This window comes from Schistocerca gregaria, chromosome 3, assembly GCF_023897955.1.
Source record: "Schistocerca gregaria isolate iqSchGreg1 chromosome 3, iqSchGreg1.2, whole genome shotgun sequence".
Classification (NCBI taxonomy): Eukaryota; Metazoa; Arthropoda; class Insecta; order Orthoptera; family Acrididae; genus Schistocerca; species Schistocerca gregaria.
This window is the reverse complement of record NC_064922.1, coordinates 611,775,205-611,795,543: the sequence shown is the minus strand read 5'-3', so window position 1 is coordinate 611,795,543 and position 20,339 is coordinate 611,775,205. Positions and strand designations below refer to the sequence as shown.

Genomic DNA, 20,339 nt, shown 5'->3' with positions numbered 1-20,339 from the left:
ACACACACGCGCGCGTGCGCACACACACACACACACACACACACACACACACACACACACAGGAGTACGCGCGCGCACACGCAACTCACACATACGACTGCAGTCTCAGGCAACTGTTGTGCCTATCTGCGACTCAGCATCTCCGCTATATGGTGAGAAGTAACTTTCCTTCTCATAATATTGTTACATTCCATCCTGGATTTTCCATTGTCATGTTAGAAAGTGCTATTCTTTTAATCTGATTCATTATAGATGTTTAACATTTGATGTGTTTTATCATAATTAGTTGTTATAAACAAAGAGAAAACTATGCCAGTTCATAGTCTATGGACTCAAATGGAATACTATTTTTTTATGTACATGGCTACTCCCCCACTCTGTAAAGAACTCCCTGAAGAACAGCCAGCTAATCTGAATCCTGGTAAAGGAAGTCTCTGAATTTGAAGGGATGGGAACTGTGAAAGGGTAGCTAATAAAAGGTTTTATTTTTATTTGTTTAATGAGCAAAAATTTCCGTTTCCATGTCAAATGTTCTTGCAGTATTAGTTAAGTTATTGTGCACAAGAATAAATACAAAACTCCATTTTGAACTGTGAAGTTGATGGTACAGTCTATATGGATAATGTTTTTGTGCCTTATATAGCACTTGTGTAAATCACAATTCGTAACTGATTTTTATCATTAACTGCAAATACCATCAAGTGTAAATGGACAGAAAACTAACAGTTTAAAATACTTGAACATTGATCATTCCTCTCTTTAATTTGTCATAAGAACGTTAATGTATTACATTACTGCACCCAAATAGTTGGTGTCAGGTATTGCCGCTGTTATACTTTAAATAGTCATACAAGCTTTTTCTGTAAAACAGTTAATAATAGTAAATATTTGTTTCAGCCTAAATGAATTCATAACAAGCATACATTCTTTCTCATCAGATTACAAATTTGTTGTTAATTGTTCCTCTCATAGACTAGGTGATACACTCTGTAATCATCTCCACTATTTGTTCCTGAAGTTAAAGAATAAATAACCATTGCTTTGAATGTTAAACAATAAGTTACATATATAAGTTAATATTTTGATTAAGCATTATTTTACAAATTAATATGACTAAGAAAATTAGGACAAAAACGTGAGCCATACGTTGATCGAAAACTTAATAATAAATTCCATCTACTGTTTTCATAGCATTTTCATTGTCAGTGTGCATTTTGAAGTCATTGCTTCATCATCAGGGCTTTCTGTTGTGAAAGAACCTTGATCCTAATGTCAACATGCCAGAAGCACATATCTGTGAATTTCAAAATCTCAGTTTGCCAAGAAAAGCCATTACAGAAAATTGTGAGGCTTTTGTGGCTACATGTTGGTATATTTCCTGTTGGCTTCTGTTTTGGATCTCTTGCTGATGTTTCTTATCATTTTTTGATAACGGTTTGTCTGCATGCGTGGCTGGCATTGTCAAAGGTTCATCCTCCTGCCACCGACAAACATCAATAGTCATTACGACTATTGCGGAAAAAAAAGGTAGATTATGCAGACATGAGGTAGCAATAGGGTGTATTAGGGTGACCACATTTTAAGCGTTTCAGCACGTGCGTACTTTCTTCAGTAGTGAGTATCACTAACTGCAGTGAGTGACCTAGTATCGCAACTAATAAATTTTTGTATTTTCCTTCAGTGCAGAAGCACCATTCAACTTTTTGGCTAAAAGCAACTTATTCTTCAGTTTTGACTATCCATAAGTTGAGACTGGCTATACAGTAGGAGACTTATTCTTTGCCTCCCACACTACCAGGCACTACAGAGAGGGAGAGGGAGAGGGAGAGAGAGAGAGAGAGAGAGAGAGAGAGAGAAAGAAAAAGGAAAAGAAAAAGAATAAGAAAGAAAGGGGGAAATGGAGATGTGTGCTTTAGTTAGTCATTTACCCACATCTTAACTGATCTAACATTATAGATTGCATAAGGAAACTACAAAAATTATAAGGAGACACATCTGCTCAGTACTTATCTTTAGGAGATGAAACTACAATCTGTTAATAGACTTATGTAAAAATACGAAAACTATCCTCGAGTTTGAAACTGTTAGTTCCTTTCTCAGGGAGAAATGAGGGATAGATTGTTGATGTCTGGGAAAGAGTGGTAGGTCACTCAGATCACAAATTGAAAGTGACTCACCTCATGGGAAGAAGGTCCATTTCAACATGGGGTTAAAGTGACCTGTCCCTCTCTAACGGTAACACTGGTTGTCTTAAACAGCAATTGTTGTTAACGTTATACCTCTGCGAGGACTTTTGGCATGTGACCATGAGATAACCTAATGGAAACAGAACAATCAAACTGAGATTCGTTTCCGAAACACTCCAGCAAAATATAACAAATAGTAAATGGTGGGTCAAGAACAGACCTTCTCCCAGCACAAAAGCAAGTTGTAACATAACATATTTAAACCAGTCACCCACCTAATTAGTCATTCTTGGGTCAAGCAAAATCATAAAGTGGAAGGCAGTGCTAAGACTAACCTAACCTTCCTTGACACACACAGTAAACTCTTTCCTTATACTACTACGTAGTAACCTAATCTTGCAGATAAATGTGCTACTAACAAACAAATGGCCAATGAATCGTAAACAGTAACATATGCCTCTCAACAACATGTACCTTAAATGAACTAGGTGCAACAGTTTATAAAAACAATTACTGACACACATGAAACTAGTTGCATACTGAACAGGAAAAAGCTTGAAATGATTCTGAATTGAAATCAGGGGCTCTGCTAATGATCACAATCTATAACTTTATTGCCCAATACAGGATATCTATGCGTGTGCATTAACCAACTTACACTAGAATATATAACACAGTAAATAGTTCATTCTTAAACTCGGTGTGACGCAACTAAAGAGAAAGCAAATTCAACTACACTGGCTCTGAACGAGCTTTTGCATTGCCTCATTAACTAACTAGCCTAGTACATGAGGACCCTTAAACGTTCATGGTTTGAACAAAACTACACCAGTTTGTATGAGAAATGGTAAGTATTATATCATTAATTATTAATTAAATAAAGCACAACAAACTATAACTCTTTAAGTAACAAATGTCGGTTAGACCGTCAGTGACAGAGCACCTCAAGTTCCTGCAGCTAATAAGGCGAGTACACCATTCGTTTGTTAGTATTTTTACGAGTTTCAAATAAGAGCGACTTATTTTCAGTTATCTGTGTAGTTACTAGCTTATTTTTGTAATTTCTTGCATGTTTCATTGATTATTAGGTACAATCTTTTATTTTAAAAACAGTGTAGTGTACAGTACCACCATTGTTATCAATCCTTGTATTGACCCTCGTATCGTACAGGATTTTGTTTGTTTTGATTAGAACAGCTCAGTGTCTGTTAGACCGTTCCTACTGCTAATAAGTTGAGTACACTGTTCACTTGTTGCATATCTTTACGAGCTTCAAACAGGAGAGACTTTAGTAATGGATAGGAACTGTGATTGCTATATGCAGATACGAGCTGAGTTGGTGACACTTCGCTCAAAGCTCCAGGCAGTGTTGGCTTCTGACACACAGCTTGAGGCTACTGCCAAGGGGCATCACTGTCAGGAGTTGCACGTGGGGATGCTAGGGATGTTGAGCACGTCCCAAATGTCTCCCGATCAGTCCACTGCTGTGGCTGCCTGCACTGAGGTTGACCCCACACCCGTGTGTACTCCGTGGTCGAGTGGGAGATCATGCCAAAGTCTGGCAGGCGGCAAAAGACTTTCTGAGGGGCTGATCGTAGGGCCTCCCCGGTTTGTTTGACAAATAGGTTTCGGCCATTATCTGTGGCTGATGATGTCTCTGAGCCGGATGCAGTCATCCACCCTGTTCCAGAGGAAGCTTCTTGGCCTGCAAGATCTGGGCATTCACAGAGGGTGGGTTTGCTGCTGGTTCAGAACTCAAACATTAGGCAGGTAATGGGGCCCCTTAGGAACATGGCTACCAAGGAGGGGGAGGAAGCCAGTGTGTACTCCGTGTGGATACTGGGGGTAGTCATTCTGGATGTGGAAAGGGTGCTTCCGGATGCCATAAAGAGTACAGGGTGCAGCCAACAGCAGGTGGTGGCTCATGTCTTTACCAGTGATGTGTCACTTTGGATCGGAGAAGATTCTCTCTGGTTTCAGGTGGCTAGTGGAAATGGTAAAGATTGCCTGTCTTGCTTGTGAGATTAAGGTGGAGCTCACCATATGCAGTATCGTTGATAGAACTGTGTTCCTTTGGTGCAGAGTTGAGTGAATGGTCTGAATCGGAGACTCAGACGGTTCTGTGACCATGTAGGCTGCAGATTCCTTGACTTGCACCATTGGGTGGTGGGTTTCTGTGTTCCGCTCAATAGGCCAGGAGTCCACTACACACAGGAAGCAGCTACCCACGTAGCGGGGATTGTGTGGAAGGGACTGGGTGGATTTTTAGGTTAGAGGGCCTTAGGTAACCACAGAAAGGGTATCCGTCTAAAAGGGAGCAGTTAAAACACAGTGTGCTAGTCGTAGAAATGATCATTATTGTAGTTGTAAATTGTCATAGGTGTGTTGGGAAAGAACCAGAGCTCCAAGCCCTAATAGTAGAAAGCACGGAAGCTCAAATAGTTATAGGTATGGAAAGCTGGCTAAAACCGAAAATAAGTTCAGCCGAAATTTTTTCAAACGACCTAACAGTGTTCAGAAAGGTTAGTTGGTGGAGGAGTATTTATTACTGTCAGAAGTAGTTTACCTTGTAGTGAAACTGAAGTAGATACTTTCCCGTGAAATAGTATGCATAGAGGTTTTACTTGACAATTGGCCTAAGTTATTAATTGGATCATTTTATGGACCCCCTGACTCAGAGGATATAGTTGCTGAAAAACTCAAAGAAAACTTGAGTCTCAATTCAAATAAGTACCCCAATCATACAATTATAGTCAGTGGTGACTTCAATCTACCCTCGATACGCTGGAAAAATTATACATTTAAAGCCGGCAGCAGGCATAAAATGTCATACTGAATGCTTTCTCAGGAAATTATTTTGAACGAATGGTACCCGAGCCCACTCTAAGCGCAAATGGTTGCAAAAGCATACTTGACTTCTTAGCAACAAATAATCCTGAACAAATAGGGAGTATCATGACGGTTACAGGCAGTTGCTGCTAGGCTGAATATCATAACATCCTCAACCATCAAAAAGAAACACAAAGTACATCTATTTAAAAAAGCTGATAAAAATGCTCTTAATGCCTTTTTAAGAGACGGTCTCCACTCCTTCCATTCTGATCATGTAAGCGTAGAAAATATGAGAGATAGTATTGAAGGCAATTGAGGGATATATACCACATAAATTAATAAGTGATGGTTCTGATCCTCCATTGTACACTAAATGGTCAGATTGCAGTTTCAGAAGCAACAAGAAAAGCAAGCCGAAATTAAAAGAATGCAAAATCCCAAAGATTGGCAAAATTTTGCAGCAGAAGTTCGAAAGATAGTGTGTCCTTCAATGCGAGATGCTTATAATAATTTCCACAATGAAACTCTGTCTCAGAATCTGGCAGAAAACCCAAAGAGGTTCTGGTCATCCATAAAGCACACCAATGGCAAGATGCATTCACTAACTTCACTGTGCGATAACAATGGTGAAGTCACTGATGACAGTGCCACAAACACAGAGTTATTAAATATGGTTTTCCGAAATTCCTTCACCAAAGAAGATGAAGTAAATATTCCTGAATTCCAATCAAGAACAACTGTGAAGATGAGAAACAAAGAAGTATATATCCTCAGTGTAGCAAAGCAACTTAAATCACTTAATAAAGCCTCTGGTCCAGATTGTATACCAGTCAGGTTCCTTTCAGAGTATGCTGATACAATAGCTCCACATTTAGCAATTACATGCAACTGCTTGCTCACAAAAAGATCCCCACCTAAAGACTGGAAAAAGGGAAATGTTGATCCGCTGAATTACAGGCCACTATCACTAACGTTGATTTGCAGTATGGTTTGAAACTTATACTGTGTTCGAACATTATGAATTACCTTGAAGAAAATGATTTATTGACACATAGTCATCATGAATTCAGAAAATATCATTTTTGTGAAACACAACTATATCATTTTTGTGAAACACAACTAGCTCTTTATACTCATGTAGTAACGAGTGCTATCGACAGGGAAAGTAAAATTGATTCCATATTTTTAGATTTCCAGAAGGCTTTTGACACTGTTCCATACAAGTGTCTTTAAACTGCGTGCTTATGGAATATTGCCTCAGTTGTGTGACTGAATTCACGATTTCCTGTCAGAAAGGTCACAGTTTGTAGTAATAGACGGAAAGTCATTGTATAAAACAGAAGTAATATCCGGCTTTCCCCAAGGAAGTGTTATAGGCTCTCTATTGTTCCTGATCTATATTAACGACATAGGAGACAATCTGAGTAATCCTCTTAGATTGTTTGCACATGATGCTGTGATTTACCATCTTGTAAAGTCAGCAGATGACCAAAACAAACTGCAAAATGATTTATGATATCTGTATGGTGCGAAAAGTAGCAGTTGACCCTGAGTATAGAAAAGTATGAAGTTATTCACATGAGTACTAAAAGAAATCCGCTCAATTTCAATTATGCGATAAGTCACATGAACCTGAATGCTGTAAATTCAACCAAATACTTAGGGATTACAGTTACAAATAAGCTAAGTTGGAACAATCACATAGATAGTTTTGTGGGTAGAGCAAACCAAAGACTGTGATTCATTGGCAGAACAATTAAAAGGTGCAACAGATCTACTAAGGAGATTGCTTACACCATGCTTGTCTGCCCTATTCTGTTCGGTACGGGACCCGCATCAGGTGGGACCGACGGATGACATCGAAAGAGTTCAAAGAAGGGCAGCTCATTTTGTATTATCGTGAAGTGGGGGAGATAGTGCCACAGACATGATATGTGAATTGGAGTGGCAATTATTAAAACAAAGGTGTTTTTTTGTTGTGATGGGGTATTTTCACGAAATTTTAATCACCAGTTTTCTCCTCCAATTGCGAAAACATTCTGTTGGCACCCACTTACATAAGGAGAAATGATCATCACAATAAAATAAGAGAAATCAGGGCTCACACAGAAAAATTTAAGTGCTTGTTTTTCCTGCACACCATTCGAGAGTAGAACGGTAAAGAGACAGCTTGAAGGTGAATCATTGAACCCTCTGCCAGGCACTTTATTGTGAATAGTAGAGTAATCACTTAGATGTAGATGTAGTAAGCAGTCTTCTGACTTACTCAAAAATATAATTGGTTGTGCAAATGACAACACAACATTAAATTCAAGTTCAACCACTTCCTCATAATAAATTAGGACACTCAGAATGAAATTCAGTAGGATATGATACCTGTCCAGGTTTGTGATTTGGTTTAATCACGGTTGTAAGATAGAGTTTTTAGCAGCACCACAATTTTTATTATAAAATAAACCAAATTTCACAAATACCTGGTCCATTTACAGAGTGCTAAAAATAAACAATTTAGTGAAAGGCTAGTTGTGCTGGTGGCATAATTTGCATTGACTATTAACATGGCGGCGATGCAGTCATAGCTGTACTGTTGGCCTCGCCCTGTTACATATCTTCTTAGTGTCGTAATGATATTTATAGGGATAAAAACCATGCCGTGATAATGGTATCACCAAATGCAGCACCTAAGGCCCATAAATACTGCCCTTAAGCTTTTCTGGCCTCAAAACTCTGGGAATATGAGCTACAATGATCTGCTACTCATAGCGAGGTGTTATCCACAGCACTGCTCACCCCAGACTCCTTACCCGTCACAAATGACGAGTTGCCACTTGTGTGCCAACCACACCTTTTCCACTCTGCCAGCTACTTCCATGGCTGCGGGGCTTCCCAACATCTTTTACATTTAACCCTATGTTTCCTAACTGTGGACCAAGTCCTTTACAGTACATTACACAACAATCATTTAAGTAGTTATTTAAATTCACATGCATAATTTAAACAACATCATTCAAAAATTCACATAACTGAAACATGTATGCATAGTCAAAGAATTTCTATGACAGAGACAACATTAGACATAAGCAATAGTACAAAATGACACACAAATTTTGATTCAGATACAAAATAGGGCCCAAGTAGGTGTTACATCTCCTTCTGCTAACGTGCCCCACTCTATCCTCCTTTCTTCCATGAGTAAGGAACTAACAGTTTGAAAGCTAGGATAATTAACAACTCTGCACACAGCTTTTCTAAATATGCATGCTATAAACATTTTGGCATAAATTTTTTTAATAAGTTACCATACTCTGCTCATACAGCCCCATTTAATAAATTCAAGAGTGTGTTGCAAAATTGGCTAAAATGCAGTGAATTCTATACAATTGAAGAATTCCTTGGAAATACTCATTATAATATAAGCTTTTAATAAGTGATAAAGAAATGTTTTCAATTCTTAAATAAGCTAAATAATTCTGTGTATGTAAGTGTTTATTGTGCTTAACTGTACTCCATTGTAAACTTTGATGAAGCCAATTGTATGAAAAACACTGAAAGGTGAATAAAAATATTCTATTCTATTCATCCCACAAAATTCTCTTTGCTTCTGCATGCAACCTCTTTGTTTGTATGTGCCCCACAAGTAGCCCCCTTTCTCTCTAAAATACTTCTATGAGCCCATTTGCTGCAGTTGTGTTCCACTTCATACATATATTCTTTAAATTAATGTTTTTTCTCCATTTAACAGAAAATGATACTTTCTAATATATTTCTCATCAAAATGGTTCCTGGTATGCTGATTTACTTAAAAACTTATAATTCAGGTATCTCTATATTTGAATATACATACCTATACCTGTTTCTTTGGCACTTCAGTGTATATCTGGAATATTTCTTGATCTTTGTGAAGCCTTTGATATTATTGGTCATGACATTTTCTTGCATAAATTAAGAAATTATGGAATTAGAGCCAGCCTGAAAGGTGGATCCAGTCATATCTAAACAGTCATCAACAGATGACAGAAATAAAATACAAAACCAGTGAAACAAAAAAATTATAGTTCTTGTAGCAATGGAGGAAAAAAGTATGGAGTCTCACAATGGTCAGTCCTTTTTTCTTTTGTATGTAAATCACTTGGCTGATAAAATACATGATGGAACCGCATTACTCTTCGCAAATGACACTAATATTCAAATTAAATCACACAGTGTACGAAACCTGCAGGAAACAACAACACCAGTTATGCTTGGTTTAGCACAGTGATTCGGGACCAATAGACTCATCATAAATCCCGGGGGGAGGGGAAGGGCCAGTGACAGTTTCACGCCACACAAAACCTTGCAAATCCTGTTTTCGCCATTGAAGGAAAAACTTTCTCAAATGTGAGTCGTACATAATTTTTAGGCATATATATCCTGGTGTATTTGAGTGGGAAATGCACCTGAACAATCAAAATAAAAAACTGAAAACTTACAGATGCTGTAAGGATTGTCACGCAAAATACAAGCTGCTCATCGATGATGGCAGTCTATTATGGTACTATACAGTCACTAATAATATACACTACAAAGTTTTGGGGGATTCCAAATTTTAAAAAAACTCAAAAAATACAGAACAAAATTTTTCAGGGTGATAAAGAAAACTAAGTTGGGGGATTCCTGTTGACATATTTTCAAAAGTCTGGAATTTTATATATACAAAAAAAAAAAACCAACTATAATTTACATGCATATGAAACTAGGCAGAAGCTTAACCTACGTGTAAACATAGTAAAAATACAGACTTCTGCAAAAGAGGGGTTTACCATACCGGAGTTATCTTATATAATAATGTACCTTCTTATTTAAAATGAACACCGCCAGTAAACTGCTTTTTGATCATAATCTCAGTTAATAACTTCTGCTGTTATATGTATAAGCAAAGTAGTATGTCAGTTTATGTTATTATGTGCTTTGATTGTGTTGATCATGTAGTCACAGTGACTACTGAGATCATAAATTATGTTCACCCCTTCTCGTATATCATATGTACAAACAATGACTAAAAATGGTTTCCTGGACCAAATAAATAAATACACTCAAATGCATTCTTACATTTAGTACTGCTGCTTAAAGATAATGCCAGTAAACGATAACTCATCGTACACATGGTTCTCATTGGTAGTACTTGCTTATAAACTGGAAAGTCCAAGACCAGAGACAGTATTTCTAAAATGAGAAGGTAAACTGCTATTACCAGATGTTAGTCCACTAAAAATCAGGGTATAAAAACTGTTAAAACGAGGTGGCTACTTATGTTTAATTAACTGAAATGACAAGATGTCAGCTGACATTAGTTGATTTCCATATATAAAAGATAATAAACTTTTAATTTCTCTAAGGCTACAATGCCATGCTTCATTGAATTAAAATGAAAATGAACAGTCTTAAATAAATAATAGTTGGCAACACTGGTTTCCATCTGTAGCCGTGTCTGTGTTACTAGTGAAAATAAACATGTTTCATAGGGACACATGATTGAAGGATATTTTATACACTAGTTTGTTCCTCTGTGTCTCCTTTATCTGTGGAGTTGAAGATCTGAGTTTTGTTTTTAAATTATCATGCAAAATTACATCACATGTAATAGGCAATATTTTGCCAATAATAAACATTGTCTAGTTTCAAACAGTGCTTGTGATGAATAGTGATTAGAAGCTACATTTTATTGTGAGTGAGTTAAATAACACAGACTACAGTTAAGTGAATGCCTAGTTCTTGTTTTAATTTGAAATAACTAACTTTTTACATTATATCACACACCTGAAGTTCGAATCTGTAGGCCTAATTTTTGTGTTTCATCAATAACATTAATTCATGTGGTGTAAAGTGTTTTTTAAGTTGTTTAGTGCGATTTTTAAGTGTTTATCAATGTAGCAACGTGTGATTAATATTGATGTTGCCATGGGGTAATCAGACAGGGGAGTGGTATGTGAAGATTGGGGGTTAGAGTTCCATTGAGGCCATTATAATGGGAAATTGAATGGGGAACATAACAAGACTCTCTCATGCGATTGCTGACTCTGCCAAAAAAGATGAGAGAATTGTTGAACAGGGAGCAATTTGAACTCTATAGTTTGAAAGGTGGGACCATGGAAACTGAATAAAGGTAACAAGTAATGTGTGAAAGGGAAACAGCTCGTCTACTGCATTTAAGCTTATTTCTCTAATAAGTTTAACTAATTACTTGAAGTAGTAGGGGAAGAGCCTCATTCATCTGTAGATCACAGTTTGCAGTGGACAACTAGCAAAGAAATGAAGTGTAGATTGATAACAAAAGAGAATGGGAAAAAAATGATGTACTGCTAGGTAGTAACCATGGCAGGGCTATAGGCCAGATGGTACAGGACAAATTAGGCTCAGGGTACTATGTCACAAGTATTGTGAAGCTTAAGCCAGGTGATAAAGGAAATTGGGATTTCCTGTGAGGATTCTGACAAAGAGGATCGGGTTATCATGATGGAGCAGGGAACATCCTGGCTAAAGATAGAAATTCCAGGATTAGGGGTGACCTCGATGGAATAGGAGTAGATGCATCAAACATAAAATGTGAGTTTTGTGGAGGTCCTACAGCACTATCACCAACCCGGGGTTTTTGCCCTGTAATCTGTGTGAACATGTAGTTGAGCCGGTTGCTGGTGACTTAAATGAAATCTCATGCAGTAGTCACTGTTGCTACAATTGAGAAATTTACTAGACACTGCTGATATCTGAAGAAGAAGAAGAAGAAGAAGAAGAGAAAGGAAGATAGGTTGGCTGACCTTGTAAAAAAGGTGTGGGGGCTTTTGTCACACAAAACAAGATCTCTGTTGGTACTGGTATCAGAGGGGTACTTTTCTTAATCTAAATTCATGATAGAGGTTTCCTTTTGTGAAAAGTGTTAAAACAACAGAATAATACTGCAAAATGTTTAAAAATGTGCAAGAAAGTAAGGTTACTGTGTTTCGTCAGTATTTTAGGGGTTTTGGGCTGTTCCATTCACTCCAAGTTTATTTTCGAGGCTAATAATGTACTACTTTGATTCTTTGGGTCAATTCCACAATGCCAGGTCTTGTAGGTGATGACATCTCTGTTGGCGAAAGATTCAAGTCCAGGAAGTGAAGAGTTTTCACAACAAACGATGGCTAGGGTAAACCAACCACTACCAGAATTTCCAGTAGCGATGTGGAGAGTAAAATTAACCGTGCAACCATGGAAGAATATAGGTCCATTTAATACAATTGCTTGTGCTGTTCCATTCCCTCCAAGTTTATTCTCGAGGCTAATAATATGTTTGTAGACAGGCATGTGATGGCGGCGTTGACGATACACACGTCGATGAGGCATAGTGCTTGAACGCTGTGGCAGATAGAGCTCACAGTGGAATGGTTCCGCTGGCGTGCACTGCCCACTTATATAGAATACGAGTGACCTTGATGTGGCAGTGTTTCCAACAGAGTACTCTGAACTTACTGAAGACTTGTTCTCATATAAGTGCTTTCTTTTGTGAAATATGTACTGCATCATTAACTTGGAGAGAGATTGAAATATGCCATTGTTAAACCCCTCTATAAGAAAGTTGATAGGATGGATGGCAGTAACTACTGACCTGATTCACCAATGACATCATTTTCCAAAATTTTTGAGAAGGTGATGTATTCTAGAACAGTAGCCCCCCTAAGCAATAATAATGTCCTCAGTAAGTCACAGTTTGGATTTTAGAAGAGATGCTCTACTGAGAATGCCAGTTACACATTCACTCACCAAATCTGAGAGCATTGAATAAGAAAATAGCACCAATTGGTATTTTCTGTAACCTACCTAAGGCATTTGACTGTGTGAATCACAATATCCTCCAAGATAAACTGGGGTTTTATGGTATTGATAATATAGATAACCAAAGAATAATGTCATATCTCACCAAAAGAATGCTGAAAGTTGTATTTAGTAATGCAATGAATCTAAACAGGAGATATCCTTGTGACGGGAGAAAAAATGTTTTTTGGGGTTCGAGAAGCTCAATCTTAAGTTCACTATTGTTTCTCACACATGTGAACGACCTTCTGTCTGCTATACAACAAGTAGAATTAGTTCTTTTTGTAGCTGACACTAGTACTGTAATCATTCCAAACATACATATAGCAACAGAAGAAATGGTAAACTATATTCCTGAAAGTATTTTTGAGTGGTATTCTGCAAATAGTCTCATTCTCAATTTTTAAAAGACACACCGTATTCAGTTTTGCAGTGCTGGAGGTACTACACAAATGATGAGTGCAACACATGATGAGGAAGTAATAACAAGGCCAAAAACTTCAAAATTTTTAGATTTCTACACTGATGAAAATTTAAACTGAAAAAACTATATTTTGGAACTCCTAAAACAACTTAATTGAACCACATTTGCACTTTGTTTCATTGTAAATCTTGGGAAGCGACAGATGAGTAAGCTGACATATTTTGTTTGTTTTTGTTCAATAATGAACTACAGGAATATGTTCTGGGGTAACTCATCTTATGGAAAGAAAGTCTTCATTGCTCAAAAAAGTGCTGTAACATCTGTTTAAGGAATTGGGCATTTTGATTACTGCTGCACAGTATAATTATTCACTTGTGGAGTTTGATGTAAATAATCTGTCGCGGTTCAAAAGGAACAATGATGGACATAATGTTAGTTCCAGAAGAAAAATGACATTAATTACAACAATATTGAGATTGTCGTTTAGGACAAAAAGGGGTGCACAACGCTGCCACCAAATTTTCTGATGACTTGCCCAGTGATACAAAATGTCTGACATTCAGAACAACAGGCCACAGAATTGAAGAAGTTTCTTCTTGGGAACTCCTTTTGTTCACTAGAAGAATTTCTATTTTTATTATGTTTAGTGGCTGGTGACCAGGAACAACTAATATCTTTATCTACAAAAAGAAAAAAGGAAAAAAATGTGAATGGTAAACATGTAGCCATATTTACATATGAATGTGTAATGTGATTCTAAATTGACTCAATCTGCATCATAATGACCAATTGTATAAATCATCCATAGTTAGTTTGTTAAACTAACTGCTTGGTAAGTCTTGGAATCTTTGTTTTTAATATAACTAATTAATAATTTTTTCTTGGCAAATAGACTATCTCCAAATTTAGATAGCTCACAATACTGGCAGTTCTGTTTTTCACAAAGCCTGACACACCATAAAAAAGAGGGTAAATCAATAATGAAAACTGAATATTATAAATTCTTAGGTGTTTACAGTGATAAAAAAATGAACTGAAAGTAACACTTTTCAAAACTCCTTAAATGTTTAAGCTGAGTGACTTTTAGTGCTACAGATATTACATCTTGGTGATAAAAATACCAAAAAGTTGACATACTGTTCCAATTTTCATTCACTACTGTCTTTTGCCACCCTCCGTGAACCAAGGAAATTGCCACTGGCGAGATGGCTTACATGCCTCAGTGATACAGATAGCCATACCGTAGGTGCATCCAAAATCCATACTGAAGGTGCAACCGAAAAGGAGGAATATCTGTTGAGAGGCCAGCAAAACATGAGGTTCCTGAAGAGGGATATCACCCTTTTCAGTAATTGCAGGGCAACAGTCTCTATGACTGACCGATCTAGCCTCGTAACATCAATTAAAATGGCCTTGCTGTGCTGATATTGCAAACAGCTGAAAGCAAGGGAAGCTACAGCTATAATTTTTCTCAAGGGCATTTAGCTCTACTGTATTGTTAAATGATGATGGCATCTGAAGATAAAATGGGCATTTGGATCTCTGGGCAGGGCTACTCAGGAGGATGTCATCATCGGGAGAAATAAAACTTACGTTCTATGAATCTGTGTGTGGAATGTTAGATCCCTTAAGCAAGCAGGTACAAAAATTTAAAAAAGGAAACGGGTGGGCTGAAGTTAGATGTAGGGGGAATTAATGAAGTTAGATAGCAGGAAGAACAGGACTTCTGGTCAAGTGAATACAGAGCTATAAATATAAAATCAAGTAGGGGAAATGCAGGAGTAGGTTTAATAATAAATAACAAAATAGGACTGCACCTGAGCTGCCATGAACAGCCTAGTGAATGCATTATCATGGTCAAGATATACACACAGCTAACACCCACCACAGTAGGCCAACTAGCACCATAGATGATGAAGAGATTGAAGGAATGTATCATGAGATGAGGTAGTATATGTGGAAGAGACATGGAGACACCAGAAGGTGTCAGTTTGATTGTATAATTATAAGACAGAGATTTTGGAACCAAATTTTAAATTGTAAGCCATTTCCAGGGTAGTTGTAGGCTCTAACCACAATTTATTGGTTATGAATTGTGGCTTAAAACAAAATAAATCGCTAAAAGGTAGGAAATTAAAGAATTGAGACCTGGATATGATTAAAGAATCAGAGGTTGTTGAGAGTTTCAGATGGAACATTTGGCAATAATTGACTAGGACAGAGGAAAGGAACTACAGCAGAAGATGAATGGATAGCTTTGAGAGATGAAATAGCAAAGGCACCAGAGGATCAAATAGGGCAAAAGATAAGGTCTAGTAGATCTTCAGATGACGCCGGAGACATTGAATTCAGTTGACAAAAGGCAAAAATATAAAAATACAGCAAATGAAGCAGATTAAAATAGAATACAAACCTATAAAAAACGAGATTGACAGGAAGTGCAAAATGGCTAAACAGGTATGGGTAGAGGACAGATGTAAAATTTAGTAGCATATTTCACTAGGAGGAAGATAGATACCACACACAGGAAAATTAAAGAGGCCTTTTGAGAAAAGAGAAGCAGCTGCATGAATATCAAGAGCTCAGGTGAAAAACTAGTCCCAAGCAAAGAAGGGAAAGCTGAAAGATGGAAGTCATGTATAAAAGGCCTGTACAAGAGAGATGAACTTGGAGGCAATAATATTGAATGGAAGAAGATGTAGATGAAAGTGAGATGGGAGATATGATACTCTGAGAAGAATTAACAGAGCACTGAAAGACCTAAGTTGAAACAAGACCCTGGGAGTTGATAACATTCTGTCAGAGCTGCTGATAGCATAGGGAGAGCCATCTATAACAAAACTCTTCCATCTGGTGTTCAAGAGTTATGAGACAGCTGAAATGCCATCAAACTTCAAGAAGAATATAATAGTTCCAGTTTGTGAATAGCCGTCTATCGGCTATACATGTATGGAATGTTCTGGACACGAGTAAATAAATAAAAGGTTCCAAAGAAAGTATGTGCTGATCAGGAGTGAATATTACCGAACTATCAGTTTAATAAGTTGTGGTTGCAACACACTAACACAAATTCTTTGCAGAAGAATAGGGACAGTGGTAGAAGCTGACCATGAGGAAGATCATTTTGGATTCTGGAGAAATGTTAGAACAAATGAGGAACTACTGAACCTATAACTTCTCTTAGAAGGTAGATTAAGGAAGGCAAACTTACATTTATAGCATTTGCAGATTCAGAGAAAGTTTTGACATTGTTCACTGGAATACTCTTCGTTTAAATCCTGAAGGTAGTAGATGTAAAATACAGAGAGCAAAAGGCTATTTACAATGTTTACAAAAACCAGTTATGAGAGTCGAGGGTCGGGGTTCAGTCTGTTTACTGAGCAAGCAGGAAAGGAAATATAAAAAAATTTGGAGTAGGAATTAAAGTTTAGGAGGAAGAAATAAAAACTTTGAATTTTGCTGACAAAGATTTAATTCTATCAAACACTGCAAAGGACTTCGAAGAGCAGTTCAACAGAATGAACAGTGTCTTGAAAGTAGGATATAAGATGAATGTCAGCAAAAGCAAAACCAGGGAAATGGAATGTAGTAGAATTAAATCAGGCAATGTGAGGGAATTAGGTTGGGAAGCGAGACACTAAAAGTAGCAGGTCAGTTTTGTTATTTGGGTAGAAAAGTAACTGATGATGGATGAATCAGAGAAGATATAAAATGTGGACTGACAATGAGAAAAAGTGTTTCTGAAAAAGAGAAATCTCTTAACATTGGATATAGATTTAAGTGTCAGGAAGTCTTTTCTGAAAGTATTTTTATGTAGTGTAGCCATGTGTGAAAGTGAAATATGCACAATAAACAGTTTAGACAGAAGAGAATAGAAGCTTTTGAAATGTGGTTCTACAGAAGAATGCTGAAGGTTGGGTAGGTAGATCACATAAATAATGATGAGTACTTCGTAGAATTGGGGAGAACAGAAATTTGTGTACAACATGACTAGAAGAAGGGATCGGTTGATAGATCACTTTATGAGGCATTGAGGGAACACCACTTTAGTATTGGAGGAAATTGTGGGGGTAAAAATTGTAGAGGGAGACCAAGAGATGAATACAGTAAGAATTTAACTTACGGTAGTTATTTGGGTATGAAGAGGCTAGCACAGGATAGAGTAACATGGAGTGCTGCATCAAACCAGTTTTTTGACTTATGCCCACAACAACTGTCTTATGGCATCATATTCCAGGGTTAACCTGTCATCGAGGAAAGAACAATGTTTTCTGCACGTATCCACTCTAGAAAATTTTGTAGACAGCTCCTTAACCAGTTGAGCATAGTGACAACAGCGTCACAGTACACTTGCTGCCTTACATTGTTTGTTGCCAACAATCAGTCACAGTTTGAAAACAACAGTAACTTTTATAAATGTAATACTGGTAGGAGAAATGATTTACGCTATCCATAACTCAGGCTTAGTTAGGCACAGAAAGAAGTGAGGTTTCAGCCATAAAAATATTCGACCATCTATCCACTGAAGTAAAGATTTTAATAGAGAATAAAATTAATTTCGAGTACAAACTATCTGCTTGACAACTTCTTCTACTCCAGAGAATAATTTCTGAATGTGTAGTACGATTTGTGTGTGTGTGTGTGTGTGTGTGTGTGTGTGTGAGAGAGAGAGAGAGAGAGAGAGAGAGAGAGAGAGAGAGAGAGAGAGAGAGCAAGCACGCTCGCGCATGCGTCTGTGCATACAAATTTTTGACTTAGAATAATTCTATTCATTCTTACTGCCCTGGCTGGTAACACATGATCTTGCCTAAATTGTATGATTTTTTTAAATCTTTGCAGTTAAGTTATAGGCTTCATAGGATGCTCTTAACTGTTTCCCATTGATCAATGTATGGGATTCAGTAATTCTTTTTGTATATAAGATGATTGCAATAGCCGTTAAAAACTGTGCAGGTCTTTTAGGACTGTGATGGAACTTTACAGGAAAATTTTTAAACATGTTGTTTCTGAAGGAATGTCCCATAGTGCCCACTCACAAATCATAAAATTTAACATTGCATTGAACTATACATACACTGGAAAATACAGACACAGCCCTACTGTATTTTATGCCAAAGGAAGGCAATCTGACAAGTCAAACAATGTCACTCACTGTGTGTGAAACATACAATTTGTTTAGGAGTACCATGGGATGTAAGACACTAGGAGATGTGAAAGTTTGGGTTTGTCCTCATTGCGTGCTCAGTGGCTGAGGCATTTAAGGTGACAGCTTGCTTAAAGACGGAAATCTGGGTCCGAATCATGGTCCAGCACAAATTTTCAAATGCTATTATAAATCATGTAGCCATTGCACAATCACATTCACAATTTGAGAATACATTTCATAATTTAATGTGGCTGTCAATCATCAGCAGTGTCATGGATGTATGTCCGAAGGAACATTATACACTGAACTATACAGACACTGTGCTGCTGTATTTTATATCAAAGCAAGGAAATCTGATGAGCAAAACAATGTTTCTCCCTCAGCAGGAATCAGGCGATTTGTATGTTAGCACTATGGAAGGTAAGACACCAGGACATATGGAAGTTTGGGTCGGTCCTAGAAGTGTACACGGATGGCAAGGGAGGTTGTGGTGATTGCTTGTTTAAAGTGGGAAATCTGACTTTGAGTGCTGGTCTACTGCAAATTTTTGAATGTTACTAGTAAATGCATGTCCAAAGGAACATTGCATTGGACTATAAAGACACTGTAAAATACAGAGACAGCCCTACTGTGGTTTTCTGTTTGTAGTGTACTGTACTTGCCTCATTTTCTTGACTGCTGCCAACCATTTCTGTGTAACTTCCCTGAAGTCATTTGTCGTTGTTGTGTTCACAGAATTCTTCTACTACCATTGCATTTTTTCCTGTTCCCCTATTTTCCTTGCTTCATCCCACAACTCTCTAATTGAATTAATAGTGTATCAGTTAAGACCACTGCTCATTATAAATGGGAGTTTGGGTTAAAGTCCTTGCCTGGCAAAAATATTCATGTTGTGCCACAACATATTCATTGCAATAAGTTCTATTCATTCACACTTTTTGTCATATTTATGGCCTACTATGACCTAGCTGCCCTACACAATACACTTACTGTGATTTTACTGCAGTGTAGAAACACATATTGAAATTAACTCTGTGTGTATACTAGACCTAATCTGTTATCTTGTGGGCACTGGGAGTTGTGCAGTTGTTTTATGATTGATGTGATAAGATGCTGCATTACCCATTACTGTCCTGTCAAAAACTTACTTTAGTCAATACTGATATTTCTATCCTGTTTCTTTTGCATGTATAGGTTTTGTAACAGTCAGTCACTTAAGTCCAGATCATGCTCAGTTAGTTAACGTAACCTGTTCTGTTCTGCAACTAGTTTGCAGCATCCCTAAAGTGAGTGGCTCATTTGCCATTTTATTGTTTTCTCAAGTAAATTTTCTTTTAATACAGTATGTTAATTTTTACTGTTAAATTAAGTTCAAGCACTTTACCTGTTTTTGATATTGTATGTGTGCTTTTGCTCCATTATGAATTTTCTTTGTCTTTATTTTCAGGGTGTTCTAAGCTCCCGAGGAGCTGTTATACTTTTTGCTGATGCTGATGGTGCTACAAAGTTTTCAGAACTTGAAAAACTTGAAACGAGTCTCCAGAAGTTGACTGGAGGTACAAAGTCACGTTATTACATGTATTTTTTTTTAAAATTATACTTTGCACTGCTGTGGTTCAAAGTGAACGAGACCTTTATCCTTCTAATATATGTATTATTATCAATATTTTATTAGTATTTAAAACATATCTTATTTGTGAAGAGACAGTAGTCCTATTCTGATCTAAAATCCTGCCATTTTATACAGTCTTCACTTCATGAGAAATGTTTGATTTTAGGAAATCCATGTCTGATTTTACATGTCTGCTGTTGATAGTGCTGATGTTATGAGTTGATGCACCGTTCCTCAGGAACATTGCTGACAGACAGTGTAATTCCAAATGTATGTAAATGGTTCCCTTTGACACTCAAATATGTGTATCAT

The 20,339-nt window shown here is 37.2% G+C and overlaps 1 protein-coding gene across 1 annotated transcript in view; it reads left to right on the top strand.

The window, feature by feature from the left end:
- The window catches only part of LOC126356190 (dolichyl-phosphate beta-glucosyltransferase), a 120,035-nt gene that overhangs the window by 51,305 nt on the left and 48,391 nt on the right, over positions 1-20,339 (top strand). The window contains exon 4 of the mRNA XM_050006972.1: positions 19,863-19,971. Within this exon, the coding sequence (XP_049862929.1) occupies positions 19,863-19,971 (109 nt within the window). The remainder of the gene's footprint in view (positions 1-19,862; positions 19,972-20,339) is intronic.